Source organism: Arvicola amphibius, chromosome 12 (assembly GCF_903992535.2).
Source record: "Arvicola amphibius chromosome 12, mArvAmp1.2, whole genome shotgun sequence".
NCBI lineage: Eukaryota > Metazoa > Chordata > Mammalia > Rodentia > Cricetidae > Arvicola > Arvicola amphibius.
The window spans coordinates 134,144,086-134,165,097 of NC_052058.2; the positions used below are offsets into that span (position 1 = coordinate 134,144,086).

The following is a 21,012-nucleotide window of genomic DNA, read 5'->3' on the forward strand; positions in this document are numbered from 1 at the left end:
GGAATTAAGACAGGATTATGCATGAATAGAATTAGAAGTCCTGACCCATACCAGCTTGTAAACCTGGATACTTCCATTCCCCAGAAATCATCTGGTTCTACCCCACCTTCAGTTCTTGCTTGTCTGGGATTGTTGACTAGGATTGGATACTATATTTCTTCTCCTGAAAATAGAAGTCCATAGGTTCTGACTTTACCATGAACTCTCCTCTTTTCCGAGTACAATATTCCATTCCCCCATGCCCTGTGCTATTGTGAGCCATACCTCAAATTCCACTTGGCTGTGGTTGTGTAAGAGGACAGGGATGCAGGAACTGGGAGACAGGAGGGAGATGCTGACAAGAGAAGCCTCACTTGGAGGTGTACCACCGTTCCTAAGTGGAAGTTCTCAGAAATATGCTAACCAAACATTGAGCTTTTTCATCCAAGCTCCCTTGATGTATGAGTGCCACACTTGATATCTCACTTGCTGCCATGCCTGCTCTTTTTCACAGTGCCTCTTTGGGTTTGTTTTCAGGGTCTGGGAAGACACAAATGGCTTAGCTATTGTGGCTGATTGTAGGGAGCTGGGAACCATTTGTAGAGACAGGGCATCCTCAGACTTTGAGACTTATAAAGAGTAGCCAAGGTATCAAGTAGGCTGTCTGTTGGGAAGAAACATGAATAACGTGGAAAGCTAGGTCTAACCAAGTTACCTCATGTTACTAAATTAAAGGCTTGCTGGCTTCCTGAACTTTTTAAGAGCCACATGGTGATGGAGTGGAGTTGGTCAAATCTGAGTGGAAACACTCTTGAGATGCCATTGTACAATCAAAGGGTAAGACCCTCATGAGTCCAGGTGGCCTGTGAGGTCTTGGGCTGATAGCAAGACCTAGTATGCTGTTGGGTCCAGTGCTAACACAACCAGTCCAGGTTCCCTGTGACTTCTCATCTGTAGGTCTGTGTGAGGGCCCGGATGGGGCAAGTGAAGGCAACATGGGGTGGCTAATCTGACACACATGCATTGGTCAGCCTTATGGGACTTCAAGTTCATGAGTTGTTTGCCAGTGACGGGAAGGCTCTTTGTGTGGAGATATCATGCCATTGGGCAGGTCGGCACACTCTGTGACCCAGGGACTGAGTAAGAATGAGCACCCTCGTGGTGTTCCCATGAGGTGATTATCACGAGAAGTAGAGAACACTGTCAAAAAAAGGGCTATGTTCTCCACTGTTTCCTATGCCCAAGAAAGGAGGAAGAGGTGAGATGAGGCAGAAGATGGTGATGCTTGTACTCTGTGAAGATGCTCTGTGTACAGGCTTTAGCAGAGCCTCAAATGGCCCATAGTGAAGCCTGAAGCAAGTCAGGGGACATGGCAGGGAACTGATGCTTCTGCCTCATTGGCTGATGTATGGGCATTGAGTGACATTTTTTCCTGGGGAGACCTGAAAAAGCATCACCCACTACAGAGAGGGAATTGATCACAGACCAAAGTGCACATAGCTCTGAAGTCCAACACAGTGAGTCAAGGAAGTATCCTGGGGTAAAGGAATATGAGTGGGGAGTGACTTTCAGGAACACAGCTGGCTCAGAGGCAGCTGAACTGTCAAAGTCCATGGGTGACAGCTTATGAAAGCTGGAAAGTTAGAGCACACTGCAAAGCATGCAGACAGCTCAACAGCTTGGGAAGTGTCCACTCCAGTTGCTTTAGCTGGCTGGAGTCTTCCAAGCAGCCTGGCTGGTGTCTGCTGCTTGTAGGTTGTCCATATGGTTTGAGCCTTTACTAGGCAGCTTGTCTTGACTGATGGTGACTCTTGGTAAACATTTTTTTTTAATTTTATTTGTTTGTTTTTATATCCCAACTGAAGTTTCCCTTCCCTTCCCCGTTCCCAGTCTCCCCCGCCACCAACCAACCACGCCTCCTTTACTGTTTCTCTTTAGAGACAACCCATATCCTATGGATATCAACCAGCCATGCTATAACAAGTTGCAGTGAGACTAGGCTGAATGAGGCAGTATGGTAGGAGGAAAGGGTCCCAAAAGCAGGCCACAGAGTCAGAGACATCCCCCTCTCTCATTGTTAGGAGTCTCACAAGAAGACCACATTGCACAACTGTAATGTATATGCAGAGGCCCTAGGGTAATTCCATGCAGGCTCCCTGGTTGTCAGTTCAGTCTCTGTTTTCAGTTTCTGGCTATTAGGAATAAGGCTGTTATGAACATAGTTTAGTTGTGCAAGTGCCCTTATCATATGGTGGAGAATCCTTTGGGTCTATGCCCAGAATTAGCATAGCTGGTACTAGAGGTAGACCAATTCTTAACTCTCTGAGAAACCACCATATTAATTTCCAAAATGACTGGGCAAGTTTGTATTCCCACTAACAAAGGAGGAGTGTTGCCATGATCTCCAGCATAAACTATCCCTTGGGTATTAATCTTACCCATACTGACTGGTGTAAGATGGAATCTCAAGAGTTGTTTTGATTTGCATTTCCCTGATGGTTAAGAATGTTGAATATTTCTTTAAGTGTTTCTTGGCCATTTGAGATTCTTCTGTTGAGAATTTTCTGATTAGTTCTATAACCCATTTGTTAGTTGAATTATTTCATTTGTTGATATCTAGGTTCTTGAATTTTTTTATATGTTTTTGATATTAGACCTGTCAGATGTAGGGTTGGTGAAACTCTTTCCCCATTCTGTAGTCAGCCCTTTTGTCCTACTGATAGTGTCCTTTGCCTTACAGAAGCTTTTTAGTTCATGAGGTCCCATTTATTAATTGTTGGTCTTAGTGCCTACATGATTGGTATTCTGTTCATGAGGTTTTCTCTTGTGCCAATGAACTCAAGGCTGTTCCTACTTTCTCTACTGTCAGGTTCAGTGTATCTGGTATTATGTTCAGGTCTTCGATCTACTTGGACTTGAATTTTGTGCAGGGTGAATCAGTTTTTACTGTTCTACCTACAGACATCCAGTTAGACTGGCATCATTTGTTGAAGCTCTTTTCTTTTCTTCATTGTGTAGTTTAGGCTTCTTTGTTAAGAAATTAGGTATCCATAGGAGTGTGGATTTACACTTGTTAATCAGTTTGATTCCTTTGCTCAACCTGTCAGTTCTTATGCCAATACCATGTAATTTGTATTAGTATTGCTCCATAGCATAGATTGAAATCAGGCATGGTGATAACCCCAGAAGTTCTTTTACTGTGAGGGATTGTTTTAGCTATCCTTGTTTTTTTTTTCTCCATATGAAGCTGAGTATTCATCTTTGAAGGTCTGGAAAGTATTGTGATGGAAATATAATAAGGATTGCATTGAATCTGTAAATTGCTCTTTGTAAGATGGCCATTTTTACTATGTTAATCCTACTGATCCCTGAGCATGAGAGATTATTCCATCTTTTAATATCTCCTCCAATTTCTTCCTTCAGAGACTTTGAAGTTATTGTCATACAGTTCTTTCACTTGCTTTGTTAGAGATACACCAAGATATTTCATATTATTTGTGGTTATTGTGAAGGATGATGTTTTCCTGATTTCTTTTCTAGGTCTCTTGATAATTTATATAAAGGGGGGATAAAGAATGTTTTTTAGTTCATTTTGTATCGACCCACTTCACTGAAGGTATTTATCACTGTAGGAGTTCCCTGGTAGAATTTTGGGGGTCATATATATTATCATATCAAATGCAAATAGCAATACTTTGGCTACTTCCTTTCTAATTTGTATCCCCTTGACCTCTAGCTAAAACTTCAAGTACTTTATTGAATATATAGAGAGCGAACAGCTTTTTTTGTCCCTGACATTCGTAGAGCTTCTCTCAGTTTAATTTGATGTTGGCAATATGACTTGATACATATTGACTTTATTATGTTTAGGTATGTTCCTTGTATCCCTGATCTTTCCAAGACCTTTGTCATGAAGGGGTTCTGGATTTTGTCAAAGACTTTTTCAACATCAGTGAGATGATCATGTGGGGTTTTCTTTTTCTTTTCAGTTTGTTTGTATGGTGGATTACATTGATAGAGTTTTGTAAGGTGAACCATCTTTGCATCTCTGGGATGAAACTCATTTGATCATTGTGTATGATATTTTTGATGTGTTCTTGGATGTGGTTTGTGTGATAGTTTGAAAGAAAATGACCCCCAAAGAGAGTGGCACTATTGGGAAGTGTGGCTTTGTTGGAGTAGGTGTGGCCTTGCTGAAGGAAGTGTGTCACTGTGGAGGCCGGCTTTGAGGTTTCCTATGCTCAGGATACCACTGAGTGTCTCAGTTGAATTCCTGTTACCTGCAAGACATAGGACTCTTAGCCACTACTCTGGTACCATGACTGCTTGCACACAGCCATGCTCCCTGTCATGATGATAATGGACCGAACCTCTGAAACTCTAAGCGAGCCACCCAAATTACAATTATAATCATTATAAGAGTTGCCATAGTCAGGGTGTCTTCTCACAGAAATAGAAACCCCAAGACAGTTTGCAAGTATTTTATTGAATATTTTCGCATCGATGTTCATGAGAGTACTTGATCTATAATTTTCTTTCTTTGTTGAGTCTTTTTTTGTGGTTTGGCTATCAGGGTGACTGTGGCCTCATAAATGAATTAGGCGCTGTTCCTTCTGTTTCTACTTTGTGAAAAAATTTGAGTATTGGTATTGGCTCTTCTTTAAAGGACTGGTAGAATTCTACATTTAAACTATCTGGCCCTGGACTTATTTTTTTTTGGTCAGAGAGAAGGCTTTTAATGATCATCTCTTTTAGATTTTTCAATGTTGTGGAGTAAAGGTTTTTGACATTATGACCTAATGATACTTTGGATTTCCTCAGTGCCTTTTGTTATATACCCCTTTTCATTTCTGATTTTGTTAATTTGGATATTTTTCTCTCTACCTTTTGGTTAGTTTGGCTAAGGGTTGTCTGTCTCTCTGATTTTCTCAAAGAACCGACTCTTTGTTTCATCGATTCTTTGTATTGTTTTCTTTCTTTCTACTTTATATATTTCAGCACCGAGTTTGATTGTTTCACTCCTTCTACCTCTCTTGGATGTGTCTGCTTCTCTTTATTCTAGAGCTTTCAGATGTGCTATTAAGTCTGTTGTCTGAGAATTCCCTACTTTCTTCCCGCAGGCACTTAGTGCTATGAACTTTCATCTTGGCACCATTTTCATGTGTTCCATAAGTATGAGCACTTTGTGCATTTATTTCCGTTGAATTCTAGGAAGCCTTTAGCTTCTTTCTTATTTGCTCCTTGACTCAGTGATAATTCAGTAGAGAGTTGTTCAGTTCTCTATTATTTTTATTGCTGAAATCCAACTTGAATCCATGGTGGTCTGAGCATCTGGCTTAGTGCTTGATTTTCCTCTATTCTCATCTGCACCCCCACTCTCTTTGCTCTCTACCTGTTATCTTTCCACATCCTTAGTGGCTGACGTAGTCTTTATAACTTACAATGCTATGTTTTACTTAAACTTGGTTTAATGAGATGATATTATTTTGATAATGAAATTGAAATGAAGAACTTACGCCAGCATCTTATTATGCATATTTTCAAACATAATCAGTGTTAAAAATGTTTCTTTTTGGTGACCTTTTGAGACTTGCTTTGCAGCCAAGTATATGATCAGCTTTGAAGAAGGTTCCATGAGGTGCTGAGAAGGTATATTCATTTGTGTTTGGGTGAAATAGCCTATAGAAATCTGTTAGGTCCAGTTGAATCATAATATCTGTTAGTTCTGTTATTTATCTGTTTAGTTTCTGTCTGGAAGACCTGTCCATTGGTGAGAGTGCAGTGTTGAAATCTCCTACTATTAATGTATGATGTGTGATTTAATTTTTAGTAATGTTTATTTTACAAATATGAGTACCCTTGTATTTGGGTCATAGAGGTTCAGAATTGAGATGTCATCCTGGTGGATTTTTCCTTTAATGTGTGTGAAATATCATTCTGCATCTATGTCTTAGTTAGGGTTTCTATTGCTGTGAAGAGACACTGTGACCACAGCAACTCTTATAAAGGAAAACATTTAACTGAGGGGGAAGCTTACAGTTTCAGAGGTTTAGTACATTATCATCATGTTGGGGAACATGGTAGCATGCAGGTAGGCATGGTGCTGGAGAAGGAGTAGCGACACATTGATATATAGGCAACAGGAAGTAGACTGAGTGCCACAATCAATGAATCTTCAGCAAAAGAGACCTCAAAACCTGCCTCTACAGTGACAAACTTCCTCCAGCAAGGTTACACCTATTTCAACAAGGCCACACCTCCTAATAGTGTAACTTCCCTTTGGAGGCCATTGTTTTTCAAATCACCACAATCTCTTTTTATTAATTTTGGTTTGAAGCCTATTTTGTTAGATATTAGAATAGCTAAACCAGCTTGCTAGTTAGGTTCATTTGATTGGAAAATTTTGTCCGACCCTTTACTCTTTGATGTTGAGGTGTGTTTTTTATATGCCGCAAAAGGATGGATCCTGTTTTCATATGCATTCTTTTAGCCTTTGTCGTTTTATTGGTAAATTGAGTATATTAATATTGACAAATATTAATAACCATTGATTGTTAATTCCTGTTATTAAGTTGTTCCTGGTAGTGGTTGTGTATGTGTGTGTGTGTGTGGTGTGTGTTTGTGTGTGTGTGGTGTGTTTCCCTTTCTTGGATTTTGCTGATGTGTGATTATCTATTGTCTACATTTGTGTGTGTATAGTTAACGTCTTTTGATTGTACTTTTCCTTCTAGTCCCTTATGTAGGACTATATTTGTGGATATATATTGTTTAAATTTGATATGGTCATGAAATATTGTGTTTTTTCCATCTATGGTGACTGGAAGTTTGTTTTGTTGGGTATATTAGTCTGGGCTAGCATCTGTGGCCTCTTAGAATCAAAACATCTGTTCAGGCCCTTCTAACTTTTAGAGTCTCCATTGAGAAGTTAGTGTTACTCTTATAAGGTCTGCCTTTATATGCTACTTGAAGTTTTTCCCTTGCAGTTTTTAATATTCTCTTTGTTCTCTGTGTTTAGTGTTTTGATTATTATGTCATGTGGGGACTCTCTTTTCTGATCCAATCTGTTTCTGTAACCTTCTTTTACCTCTATGGGCATGCCCTTATTTAGGTTAGGGAAACGTTCTTCTATGATTTTGTTAAATATATTTTCTGGGTTTTTGAGCTGAGAGTCCTTCTTCTATTCCTATTATCCTTAGGTTTGGTCTTTTCATGGTGTCCCAGATTTCCCTGACGTTCTGTGTTAGGAATTTTAGCAATTTAACATTTTTTGGACCAATGAATCTGTTTCTTCTGTTGTATCTTCAATGCCTGAGATTCTTTCTTCCAGCTACTGTATTCCATTGAATATGCTTGTGTCTGTAGTTCCAGTTTGCTTGCCCATTTCCTGCATTCCTTCTATTTGTTCTTTCTTTATTGCTTCTAGTTTCCTATCATGAGTAGTTTCCTTCTCCTCTTTTGTTTCTTAATGATGTTATTTACATTTTTAAAAGAGATTTATTGATTTCATATGATTTTTGTTGCCTTTTCTTCAATTTCTTTAAGGGAATTTTTCATTACCTTTTTAAGGACCTCTATTATCTTAATAAAGTTGTTTTTAAGGTCATTTTTCTTGTACTTAAGCTGCCTTGGAATATTTAGGTCTTGCTGTTGTAGGATAGCTGGACTCTGGTGATACCATATTGCTTATTGTTATTGATTATTTTCTTAAACTGGCATTTAGGCATCTGGATTCGGGATGATTAGTTCTAGCCCCCGAGTTCTGAGTTTGTCTTTGTTGGATGGGTGTATTGTTCCTTGGTTTCTGTTTCCTCTTTGGTTTTCTAGTCTTTGTGGCCTGGATTTCTGGCAGCTGGCCTGACCTCTGGTCTAGTTGGGAATCTCTGTCCAAGTGCAGCAGAATGTCTCTGTTCTTCTGATTGGTGTGGCCTGCACCTGTTTTTCTGACTGTTGCGGCCTGTACCTGAGCTGCTGAAGTCTACTCTACTCTACTCTACTGGTGTGTCTTGTTCCTGAGTGGCAGAGAACCTAGTAGGGTTGGAGGCAGGGTCTAGCTCTGGGACCAGAGATGAACTGGAAAGGCTATTTTATAGGAAGGTCTTGGAATACAGAATCTAGGGAGTGGGCAGTTCCACCTACAGGCAGGTCTCTTACTGGTTCTCATTGGTGCAGTCTTCCCCTGATTGGCAGAGGTCTGTTGAGAACAGGGGCAGGGACCAACAGTGAAGTAAGTGCTGAACTGAGATGGAGTGGGCCTTAGAAAGGGCCCCTGAGAAAGTGAATCGAGGGAGGGAGTCAGTGTCACCCATAGGTGGGGCACTCACTTTTTCTGGCTGCTGTGGCCTGTGCCTAAGAGGCAAAAGTTCACTGGGGTTTGGAGCAGGGTCCAGCAGAAGAGTCAGGGACTAGCTGGGAAGGCATTGGCCTGGGAAGGGTCCCAGGGAACAGAATCCAGGGAAGGATACACTTCTTCTGGCAGGCTGGTCACTTACCAGTTCTGGCTGGTGTGTCCTGCTCCTGCAGGTCAGAAGTTCAACAGGGCTGGGAATAGGTCCCAGCAGAGGGCCAACAATGTGCTGGGGTGTTGTGGGCCTGGGGAATAGACATGGGGAACAGGGACTTTCAGCAATCTTTACAGTATTTATATTCTTGGAGAGGGGAGGCCTTGTGAATCTCGTCAGCTTCAGGGACTTCCTGGAGGTGTTTTGAGTTGTTTGCTTCTTGTGGTTTTCCCTCCCTGTAAACATGTTGTGTTTTAGTGACAGAACTCCGAGTTGGAAGGTGTTAATCTCAGGTAAACCCTTCTGCCTTTCTGGAGTCTCTAGATGGTCCTGGACTCCTTGTATCTGTCTGAGCGCTTGACTTTCCTCTGTTCTCATCTGCACCCCCACTCCCTTGGCTCTCTGCCTGTTACCTTTGCACATCTTCAGTGGCTGACATAACTTACACTGCTATGTTTTACTTAAACTTCATTTAGTGAGTTGATATTATTATTTGGGGAATGAAATTGAAATGAAAAACTTACACCAGCATTTTCAAATGTAAATTTTCAAGCATGGCCAATGTTGAAAATGTTTCCTTCCATTTCTGCTGGTAGCTTTGTAATATATTTATGTTATAAAATCCATGTATCATATCTATGTATTCATCCATCCACTCATTCACACATCTATCATCCATCCATCCATCATCTGTCCATCGATGGGTCCACGCATCCATTTATCATCTGCACACTATCATCTGTTCATTGATATAGCTTTCATCCATCATCCATTTTATTTTTATACATATCAAAATAGATCCCATTCATACCATTAACCTGAGTTCGGTGTGGTTTACTATTGATTTTATTCTCTTCGAGGAAAATATGCCCACATTGAAGTACACAAACATCAAGCATATCTTTGTGGAATTCTTACAGATACACATTCCTGTGTCCCCCAAATCCCTGTCAAGCCATCAGCTTCTAGAAAGCTCACCATATCTCTTTCTAAACAGCTCCTGTCCTCCCCTCTCTGAATGTAACTACAGTTCTGATTTTTCCACAGTAAGTTTATTCCCTGATCTAGCATTTCATATGTAATTTAACACACAAAATCAGGACAGCGTGAACAAGGGTGTTGTCAAGTTTCTGAGTCCAGGATGGTCAGAACAGGAGACAGCACAAATGCTCATCAACAGGAGGTAACTAGTGACACATTCTTAGGAGGGACACTGCTTCCCAGTGACGGAGGGAGCACTGCTTCCCAGTGACGGAGGGAGCACTGCTTCCCAGTGACGGAGGGAGCACTGCTTCCCAGTGACGGAGGGAGCACTGCTTCCCAGTGACGGAGGGAGCACTGCTTCCCAGTGACGGAGGGAGCACTGCTTCCCAGTGACGGAGGGAGCACTGCTTCCCAGTGACGGAGGGAGCACTGCTTCCCAGTGATGGACGGAGCACTGCTTCCCAGTGATGGACGGAGCACTGCTTCCCAGTGAAGGGAGGGTGCACTGCTTCACAGTGAATGGAGGGATCACTGCTTCACATTGAACGGATGAAGCACTGTTGGAAGCAACTGCATGCATGATTCTCAGGGTCCCTTTCTGAGCTACACCTTACCCCAAGGACTACTTACCATAGTGACCATCTTTCATCTCTTTTTAATCTCCTTTTAATTCTAGTCTAGAATGTTCCTTACAGCAAGCCACACAGAGCACTCACTCCCCCTGGCACACTTTAAGACATGATTGTTGCCGTGTGGTGCAAGAGAGATCTTAACTCATTTGACACTAGGTTCCCGAGAAACACCCAACACTGACACCAACAAGGACTCTCACTTAGCCACACCTATCTGCTGACTCCCAGACTCTAGGCTTACGAGTCTCTGGAGGTCTGCCCTCCTCCAGAGCTGAGTTCAAGTTCATTTGTCTCTGCTGAAGACAGACCATGAGACCTTTACCAGGAGCTAGACGGTGACATATCAGGTGACATATCATTACCTTCCTATCATGTTTTGCAGAAAAAAGAACGCGAACTCAAACTAAATAAGTCAACAAATGCTTTTACCACTGGGAAGTTGACTCATCCTCCAAACATCCCAAAGGACCAGCTGCCCGCAGGGAGCGGGAATGCATCTTCCGCCCCGGTCAAACCTGAAGAGAAGACGGCTGAGAGCAAAAAGACCTATAACAGCATCAGCAAGATTGACAAGATGTCCCGGATTGTCTTCCCTATCTTGTTTGGCACTTTTAACTTAGTTTACTGGGCAACATATTTGAATAGAGAGCCCGTGATAAAAGGGGCCGCTTCTCCAAAATAAGCTAGGGAAGACCCAAACTTCTAGGAAACTATACTCCCAGAGAAATGGAACCGCAGAGAGCCCAAGCCCACAGAGACTGACTGGGCACTCTCTTTCAGGAAGATTTTTGCATGTTTAATAATATGTACAAATAATATTGCCTTGATGTTTCTACGTGTAACTTCCGATGTTTCAAAGATGTCCCCTTAATAAATAAGGCAAACAACCTTCTAGAAAAACGGGAGGCAGTGACTGACACTCAGACGCTCAGTGCCCTAACATCAATAGTTTACAAACAAGATAAGTCTATTTTTAACTGTTCCAAGTCTATGACGTTTTTCTACTTCGAATGCCATTTCATACCGTTTTTCCCAGCTGACAAAACATTTTAAGGAGCCCCAGTGATGGCTACTTGACAGCTGCAAAGAGCAAAGATCACGGGGTGCACACTGTCCATGAAGAGCAAACTGTGGACATTTCAGTCCAGTACTAATTGCCTTTAATACTTCCTGTTCTGAAATTAGTAACCTTACTGCATGAAGTGACATGAAGAAATAGAATAAGCAAACATTTATGCAGACAAATTTAACGAGAAGCACATAGGGTGTTAGATGAGCAGATCAAATATTTCCCCCAGGGGAAAACAAATGAACTGATTCAAAGTTAACTTTGATTTTAGAGGGCACTAAATTTATTTCTACAACCCTAATAATGACTAAGAAAGAAAAGAAACGTAAAACCTTAAAGCCACAAGGTCTCGGGTCTTCTCAGCCTCAGCACTCTTGTGTCCGTCGTCTCTGGAAACGCCAGCTCCCCCTGCTGCCGCTCTAGTGCTGAGAGACCGTAGTTGAGTTATTTTCCGTTTCATTTCCCTGTACATACTTCATGATTGGATTATCGCTCCGTTAGCTTTTGTATATGAATCTTAAATGTTCATTAAAAAAAAATTTAAACATGAACTGATCTTATGGGCATATGTCATTTATATTTCAAACTCAGTGTTTGATGAACTGACTTCCTGAAAAATGGCATAAAATTCTAAATATGAACTTGCTTGGAGAAAAAAAAAAACAACAACGAATTAAAGCTTAGTGGGTGATTCTTCAAACCTAATTGTGCAGGGCAAGGCTTCGTGAGGATGCTTCTTGATATGGCGAGCACAGACAGGTATGGCCAATCTCTCTTCCTACCCCGGATCTCTGTGTGCTTCTTACAGCACGTTTCCTACAGGCATGGTGACCACTGGTCCTGCCTCTACACCCTCCTTTGCTGCTCTTGTCTGTATCTCCTCCCTTATGGGCGAGGTGATGGCTTTGTTCTGGCTTCGTTCCCTTCTTCCTAGGGCCTGGCCATACACCCTCTCTTATGGGCCCAGGGACTGCTGATCCTAGCTCTGCACCTGCCTTCAGCTGTCCATGAATAATCTGGCCAAGCAGGGCAATTGGTTCACTTGCTTTCTGTTGGAGGGAATATCAGCAGGTTGGAAGGAACATGCTCTGTCCTAGATTTGAAACTCCAGAATTATAAGCGAGGAGTTGTAACCCTCAAGAATATCAAACTGATGATGAAACCTCTTTATACAAGGTAGGTGCCAAGCGAATACCTCAACTCTCCTTCTTTCTATGTCTTTTTGTACATGTGTGCATGAGTACATATGTGTCCGTGTATGCACACATGTTTGTGTGCTCACGTGAAGGCCAGATGGTTTCTTTAGTCACATTTTGCCTTATTTCTTGAGATAAGTTCTCTCACTCAGCCCGGAGGTCCTCATTTCCCCTAGACTGGCTGATCAGCAAGCCCCAGCTATGCTCCTTGCTCCACCTTCCCAGGGCTCCTGTGACAACCACACAGAATCACACCTGGCTTTTACCTGGGGCTCAAGTTCAAGTTCAGGTCGTCACGCTTTACTGACTTAGCCATCTCAGCAGCTAGCTCATCTACCATTCCTTCCACCGCGATGCTCAGGATCTCAGAAAATGGGGTGACGGAAAGGTCATTCTGATGTGCCGTGGAAATGTTCTCCTGTTGTATGAGGATGGCATCCACAGGATGACGTGTTTCCGTTACACCAGCATGAAAACCAACATTAAGGTTCCACGTGAAGGCTGATTCTCCATTACTTTTTCATTCTAGATTGTTAGACTCTCTCGCTGTGTAGCATCACACGGCAGTTTGAAGAAGACAGAAAAGTAATATTCCAAAGTTTATTAGCACCATCTTAAACCTCTCACTCTCAACAGAAGATGGCACTGTCCTCACCGGGCTGCAGGCAATATTTTAACGTCTGGGTTTTTCAAAAGTCCTTGCTGAACTTGTTCGGAGACTACCCATTTCATTATGTGCTGCTGAACCTGGAATCTGATGAATATTTACCAAAAATAATCACATTTGTTTTTCCTTCTCTGATTTCATGTTGCAGGCATTCTCGGAGTTTGTTATTTTTAATGGGAACATAATAAAGAATCACCTTGGGGAAATGGTGACGAAGCGAGCAATAACGTTTCTGGAGATAATTATAAATTATATTGCTCTGCCTTTAGAGCCTGAATGATTAAAAAGTGTCTTGTTTATGTCACCACAGATATAAAGAGAGGGTGTTCTAACAGTGCACAGCCAGTACTTTCTGTGCACTTTCTGATGAGCCTAAAGGTCTATCCAGGGCAAGGCTTAGCTGCAAATGTCTGATGAGCCTAAAGGTCTATCCAGGGCAAGTCTTAGTGGCAAATGCACTCTGTTGGAGATGGGGAAGGGGCTGCAAACCTGTCCATCACCAACTTGATGTCTCCTGAGAAGCTGCACTCTCCGTCTCTCATGGTACACCCTACGGGAAACAACAGCAAGTGAGAAATTTCTGAAACACGGAGATTGCAACTCAGAGACATCAATCCTTTGCCTGAAATCACAGGACCCGTTAGGGGGAAATGCAGGACTAGATTTCTGTGTCCTGCTTTCTCAGTCTGGGTTCCCCATATCATAAAACTCCTTTTTCTGAATGCGGATTAAAAACAATTATGACTCAGATGACACTCTGTCTCCTCAGGCCTGGGCAAATGCTTATAGTAAGCATACCTTAGATATCTTTCCCTCTGAAAACATGGTCCTTAACATCTGTACCTTATAATTCTGCATCTCTAGGATGTCACAAATTTAATGTCCTCTGTTAGTGTATCGCTCCTTTCATAATATAAAGGGAGGGAGGCAGACCCTGATGGAAAGAGGGGAGAAAGGAGGATGGGAGAAAGAGAAAGAAAGGGGAAGAGGAGAGAATGGGAGTGAACGAATGAATGAACAAATGAATGAATGTCACTAAATAGGAGACCACGCCTCCTTAATTGGATTTTTACTTCTGAAGACTCGGCTGTGAGTGATTATGGTGATGAACCAGGAGAGATGAGCCTCAAGGGAAATCACAATGATGACAATGAGTTTTCAATCCACATCAGTCTCCACTGGAAGAGCTAGTGTCAAAGTGAAGAGAAATTCTGCAGTCTTCTCTGCCTTCTAAATATTTAAAAGACTTAATGTTTATTTCTATAACCATCAGAAGAGGTGGAAGAATGATTCTAGGAGTCGGGGAGGGGGTGCATGGAGGCCACCAAAAGAACACAGCCCAATGAGCAAACTAAGCAGGGCACAAAGGGGCTCACAGAGACTGAAAAGGCATGCACAGAGCCCGCAAGGCTCTGCACCATGTCCTCTGCAGTTGGTGGTTTTGTGGGACTCTTAACAGTGGGAGCAGGTGTGTTTCTCTTTTGCCTGCTCTTGGGATGCTTTTCCTCCTATTAGGTTGTCTTGTCTAGCCCCCGAATGAGGACTTTTGCCTTGTCTTACTGTACCTGATTTTGCTGTGTTTGGATGTCGTCTCTTGGAGGTCAACTCCTTTATGAAAGGAAATGAAAGGGAGTGGATCTAGAGGAGCGGGGAGGTGGGGACAGGGCTGGAAGAAGGGGAGAGAAGGGAAATTGTGGTTGGGATTTGAGAAGAATCTACTTTTCAATAAAAATATAAACAAAACGAAAATAAATAAAGTCAACATACAAAACCCAATAGCCTTTATATATACAAATTTTTAACTTGATGGGGAGTAATTTAGAAAAAAAGTCCCATTTACAGTAGCTGAATGAAAAAATTCCAAGTACCTAGTAATAAACCTAAAAGTCAGAAGTAAAATGGAAGACCTCTGCAATGAAAATTTTAGCCACTGAAAACAGAAGTTAAAGAAGATACTCGATGATGGAGAGCTGCCCATGCTTCTGGACAGACAGAACCAATCCTGTGAAAATAGCTCTACTATCAAAAGTGATCTACAGATTCACTGCAATCCCCTCATAATTTCAATGACACTCTGTACATAATTAGAATATTTAGCTCAGAAATTAATATCAAGTCACAAAAATAGCTGAAGCAATCATAAGCCAAAGAACACAGCTGGAGGCACTGTTTCTGAACCTCAAATTATACTACATAGCCATAGTGATGAAGATAATATGGGGCTACCACAAAAACAAACGTGTGGACACATGGAACAGAGTAGAGGATCCAGCAATAAACACATACATGGGTATGGTCACAGAATTTTTTTCACAAAGGTGTCAGAAACATATATTGGAAAAAGTCAAATATTCAGCAAATGGTATCGGTAGAATTAGTTATTGATTTGCAAAAGAATAGCAGTAAGTAGTCTTTCATCTCTCATTCTGCACATAAGTCAGTTCAAAGTCGATCAAAGACTTTAATTAAAACCCTGAAAATTGAAACTGAGAGAGCAAATCACAGGAATACATCCTCAACATGGAAGCACAGACAAGAACATTCTGCCATAGCCCAGAGACACATGGAGAAGTAGAGACGGTGGCATTTCAAATCAGTTGCCAAAAGTGGTACTTTCCACTTGCGTGGGCACTCAGTGAACATCAAATTTCTACACAAACCTCATCTCAGAAACACAAGGGTTAAGATGGAAACCGAACAGACATCTGAGTGAGAACTGGATGTGTTTTTATCACGAGGGACATTGGGAAAATTTCCTGTCTTCAAATCCAGGTGTAATAAGATACTGATAAATTTGACTAGAAAAGTATATTTAAAACTATTTCTGATAATTTTGGACAGGATTCCTGTGCAGGCCTGTTGGGTATCTTCTTAGCAATTGATGTGGAAGGGCCTAGCTTACTGTAGTTTGTACCATTCCTAGGCTGGTGGTCCTTAGTTCTCTAAGAAAGCAGGCTGAGCAAGTCATGACGAGCAAGATGGTAAGCAGCACCCCTCCACGGCCTGTGTGTCAACTCCTGCCTCTAGGTTCCTGTCCTGTTTGATTTCTTGTCCTGACTTTCTTCAATGTTTACTTGTGATGTGGAAGACTAAGCCGAATAAACCTTTTCCTCCCCAAGTTATCTTGGTCACGGTGTTTTGTCATAGTGTTTGTAACCCTAAATAAGACAATGCTGCATTTACATCATTTCCGCATTCCTGTTCCCCACCAACCCCTCTTTGTTCCCCCACTCCCTCTCAGGCAAGCTACTAGCACTCCCCATACTTTTTTTCCCCTTATTTGGGTCACCCAAGTCTTTCAGTTATTTGCCAAGGATAGTCACTTCCTCTCTCTGACTCCTTTTCTCTAAGATTGGTCAGATTCCAGATCCCTACTGGGGACCCTCTAGCCATCACATGGAATCAGAGTCCCAAAGCCCTGGTAGCTGCCTGCCTCCAACACTGAAGTTAGCCTATCCTTGACACCCAGGGCCTTTCCACATTCCCATGAAAATCCTTTACCAGGCTCCTTGAGGAAACTGCTGAAAGCACCAGACTGTAGCAAAGAAACAGAATAGCCAGCCAGAGGCTGTATCCCCAAACACCAGACAGAGGAAACAGAGACCCCTAACCGGTTACGAACTAGCTCCCTCCTGAATACTGTAAACTCCGCTGCTTAAAGAACAGAGACATGATCAAAACATGTCTTTGACTAAAATCTGTCCTATTACTCATAGATGAGCACATCTGTCAATACCTGTCCTTTTTAGGTTGTTGACAACCTGACACAAGCTGGAGTTACCTAGGAAGCGGAACATCCGCAGAATAAACACCTTCATAATATTAGACTGTAGCCAAGTTTGTAGGGCATTTTCTTAATTAGTGACTGACGGTTGGGGCAGGGGTCCCAGCTCACTGAGAACAGTGCCACCTCTGGTCAGGTGATCGTGGATGGCATAGCATAAGCAAGCCAGGGACAGCAAGCTAGAAAGCAACATTCTCCTGCAAGCCTCTGCTGCAGTTCCTGACTCGGGTTCCTACCTTCACTTCCTGCCATGACTTCCCTTCAAGATGGATTAAAAACTGTAAGTGCAAATAAACCTGCCCCTTCCCAAGCAACTTTTGACCAAACAGAGAGTAAAACCACCTGCTGTGTAGCAGTTTCCTCTGAAATTAAAACATGCCACCCTGAAAGGAAGCTCTTTAAGATAGGATGTAAACAACTCAAATTAGCTTCAGGAAGTCCCTGAAATTGATCGGATTCACTGAGCTCCGTCCCTCAAGATACATAAACAGAAAAGAATGCTGAGGGTCATTCTGGGACAAGGCAAACTACAAAGAAAGACTCCCAGACAGAGCAGCCTTAAGAAGCAGGGACAAGCAAGGACCAGCAGAGCTACTTAAAGAGGCTCAGACCAACTAAGCTGTCTGGCGAGGACAATTCCCGACCTGTTAAGATGCCTTCAGGCTGTACAGTGCACCAGTTTTTGTGAGCTGTCATTCAGGCTCGGGTGGGCTTTGGTGATGCAGCTGTCTGAGGCTTTTCAGATACTGTAAATAACCATCCATGTTCTTATAAGTGACTCCAACATTACCCATTGGTTCATGAAGGTGAGCATTGGGCCAACCATTACAGTTACTTCCTTCTGTTGTGGGTTCCCTTTCTGGAGTATTAGACTTGTACTTTCGCAGTAGATGGCAATTAACACAGAGACCAACAGATGGCCAATGTTCACAGAATAATAGACTGTGGGATGCTTAGCCCCAAAGGAGACCTTTACATCACAATCCTTCTACTTACATTTAAGAGTCATTGCAGGAAAAGGGATAGAAAGTAACGAAAGCCAAGGGTGTTGGATGAGTACAAGAAAACAGTGGGTTTTTCTTGAGAACGTACAGCAGTTGCACATTTGAATTCACAGCTTTTGAGATAGCATGCCCAAAACCTTTGCAAGCTCCAGCCAGCTGAAACCCCAGCCTGGAGATGGGAGAAAGACCAGAAGTTCCCGAAGGCCTCTACCAGGCAAAAGCATGGCAAACCTGGTACTGGTTAGGCCTATCCTTCCTCCTCCCCTCCACCTTGTTCTACCATTGTATTACATTCCTAAAGCTAGCCACCAACATCTATTCCCTTATTTGGCCCCTCCCTCCTCCCAAGGCTGATTACCAAGGTCTAGCTATCTAAGTATTAAAGTCCAGCAATCAAAAGTCCCCTTCAAAATTAACCAATTTGTCCTCCTAGCACAGGGTTCCCCCCCCCCTTCCTTTTATAAACTACCATTTGCCCATGGGCCACATGTGTTTCCTCTTTACCCAGAGGCAGCCCTTTGTCCCTCGGGTTGCAGGGAAAATATCCTTCCCTCCTTTCCCTTATCCTTTCTCCTGTTTTTGTGTCTAGTTCCCTGACCTTTGTCACTCTGGGGCAAATAAATCTTTGTGTTGAGAATTTAGTCTCAGGGTGTCTCATGCTGGTGCTGGTCCTTTCATTGGTTCTGAAACTCAGTTCTGTCTACAGGGCCAACCACCCCCAGCCCCCACCCCACAAGCCAGGTCTCACACATTTGAACCTTCCAGGGCTTGCCTTCTCCAACCAACAGTGGCTAACTGATGAGTTTTCCCCTACACTCCCTCACACAGCTGATAAGCAAATTCCATCCAGCGTTGGTGTGGTTGGCAGGCTTTCATTTCACTTTTGGTGGCTAATACCACTGGAATCTGGAGTCTCCCCCCTTCCCACCACCAAACCCTAAAAATCCTGTGGACAGGTCCCAGATCTCTCTTGGAATAATTCCCCCTCCTCTCTCTCTTGGTAACCAGAGTCTTAGTGATAACTCCTCCTCCCAAAGACCTTGTTATTGGCCTCTTAAGACTCATGGGGACACTCTGTCTTTTGACTTTGGCTCACTGATCTCCCCTAGTGATGGGAACAGCTCTCTCTACCTGGTTAACTCATACCCAATGTTACTGGTGCCTTTCAGCACCCAAAATCAACCCTGATGCCTGAAAGATGGAAGGAGACGCCCTCTTTCTCTCCTCCCCTCCCTCTTCTGTTTCTTTTGGGTTTTTTATTTGTTTGTTTGTTTTCTTCCATCTGCTCAAAGTCCCCCTTCTTTTCAGCCTGCCACCTATGTTCTGGAAACTGTTGAAAGTCAGCCCTGCCTCCTCCATCACCAAAGCTTGGGGAGCCATGCCCACAGCCCTGCCTTCTTCTCTGCTTACAACAGCTACCAGCAGGGGTCTCTTATCCAACTCTCTTCTTAAAGCAAAATTCCCTACTTTTAATTCTGCCATTCCACCCTGGGTCTGCCCATTCTGGATGACTATACCTGGTCCAGTCAGCCTGTCCAGTCCTCCTTAACAACCCACAACCCAAGCAAATCCATATCTTCCCTCCGCTTCCCCTTGGAACTGCAGCTACCTTAGCCAAATGTCTAGGCTGCCACCCCCACCCCAGGAGCTGTCTGCTAAGTTCCACAGCTCCTTTAGGTCCTTCCTGGCCTCTGCAACATCCATCAGGGACCTCGGGTTTGTCCTGGAAGACCTCCAGTTTCTCTACATGCTCATGGCTTATGACATTGGAAACCTCCCTTAGGTTTCTCTTGCCTTTCCCCAGTAGCAGCATATATTTTATGGCTCTCTCTCATCCCCCATCTCTCTCTGCCTTCTCCCTCCTCTTCAGCCACTGTCTCAAACTTTCCTGTCATAAACTGCCTACAGCTAACGGAACACATGATCTCCCAATCTCTTATATCTTAACCATGTTATACACTTCCCAAAGTCTCTCACCTCTACTTCCTTTCAGTAGAGTTTCACTTTCTACCCTCTATCCTAGGCTACATACACGTAACTTAAAGTTACGCCTAAAATCAAATATACTTAATAGACACTGGTCCTCAAACTCTTCAGAGATCTGCTGAATATGGCATTTAAAATGTTTAATGTAACCTTTCCCACAATAAATAAAGACCATTTTAACAAAACAAATCTTTAAAATCTCCAAAGAAAATAGATGGGGTACCACACCAACTATTCCATCTTGATGGTGGTACTGCTAACCTCCGGGAAAAACTGTCCCATGCCTGCCAAGACCCTTCACCAGCTATAGACATGTTTGGTTTGACTGCTGTACTCTGCTTCATCTAAGTTAGGTCAGTTTTCCCAAATCCTTCTCCACAGGAAAGCCTCTCAGGCCTGGGTCTGACAGTCCAAGGCCATGCTGTTCCGTATGGCAACCAAAGAGTCAATGCTGTTTTAACGTGATGGCTGAAGACTGACCGCTTCAGCCTCTAATGTGCCACGCGGGCCTCAAACAACTCTCTAAGTAAGTCTCTGTCATTTTGATTTTATAAATCTTAAATACATTTTATAAATTTTGGTAAACACAAAAAACATTTAAATTATACTTCCTACTGCAAACAGCCATTTCCTGTCCCAACTACCCAGTCCCAAATAACTAACTCAGAGACAGAATATAAATTACAAATGCTTGGTCAACAGCTCAGGTTTGTTACTAGTTTTGCTAACTTTTACACTGAAATTACGCCATGCTTCTAGCTGTACTTGCCATGCAGCTTGGTACCTTTAGTATGGCACATCCATCTCCTGTTCCCTCTGTGTCTGCTGGCAATTCCTGATTCTGCCCTTTTCCTTCCTACCATCCTTAGTTGGGTTGTCCCACCTATACTTCCTGCATGACTACTGGCCAATCAGTGTTTTATTAAACCAGTTCAAGTGACAAATCTTCACAGTGTACCAGAGGATTACTCCACAGCATCCTACCCAGATTTATCCTTCACAAGTCTTTGATGATATCAATGGCTAACTGGAGCTTTAACAATAAGCATCTATGCTTGGTCAGCTCATTTCATATCTACAGTTTACCTAGCTGACAGCATCACACAAAAAGAGATCTGTAGTTCCTAAAGGTTATATAAAGTAGACAAGTAGGTTATAAAAATTACAAAACAAATTATATAAGTTATAATGGTCTAAGGACCCAGAAACTTAA

At 42.6% G+C, this 21,012-nt stretch overlaps 1 protein-coding gene across 1 annotated transcript in view; it reads left to right on the forward strand.

The window, feature by feature from the left end:
- Gabra5 (gamma-aminobutyric acid type A receptor subunit alpha5) overlaps nt 1-10,775 on the forward strand; it is an 86,546-nt gene extending 75,771 nt beyond the window's left edge. The window contains exon 9 of the mRNA XM_038313770.1: nt 10,476-10,775. Within this exon, the coding sequence (XP_038169698.1) occupies nt 10,476-10,775 (300 nt within the window). The remainder of the gene's footprint in view (nt 1-10,475) is intronic.
- The last annotated feature ends 10,237 nt before the right edge of the window (nt 10,776-21,012 follow it).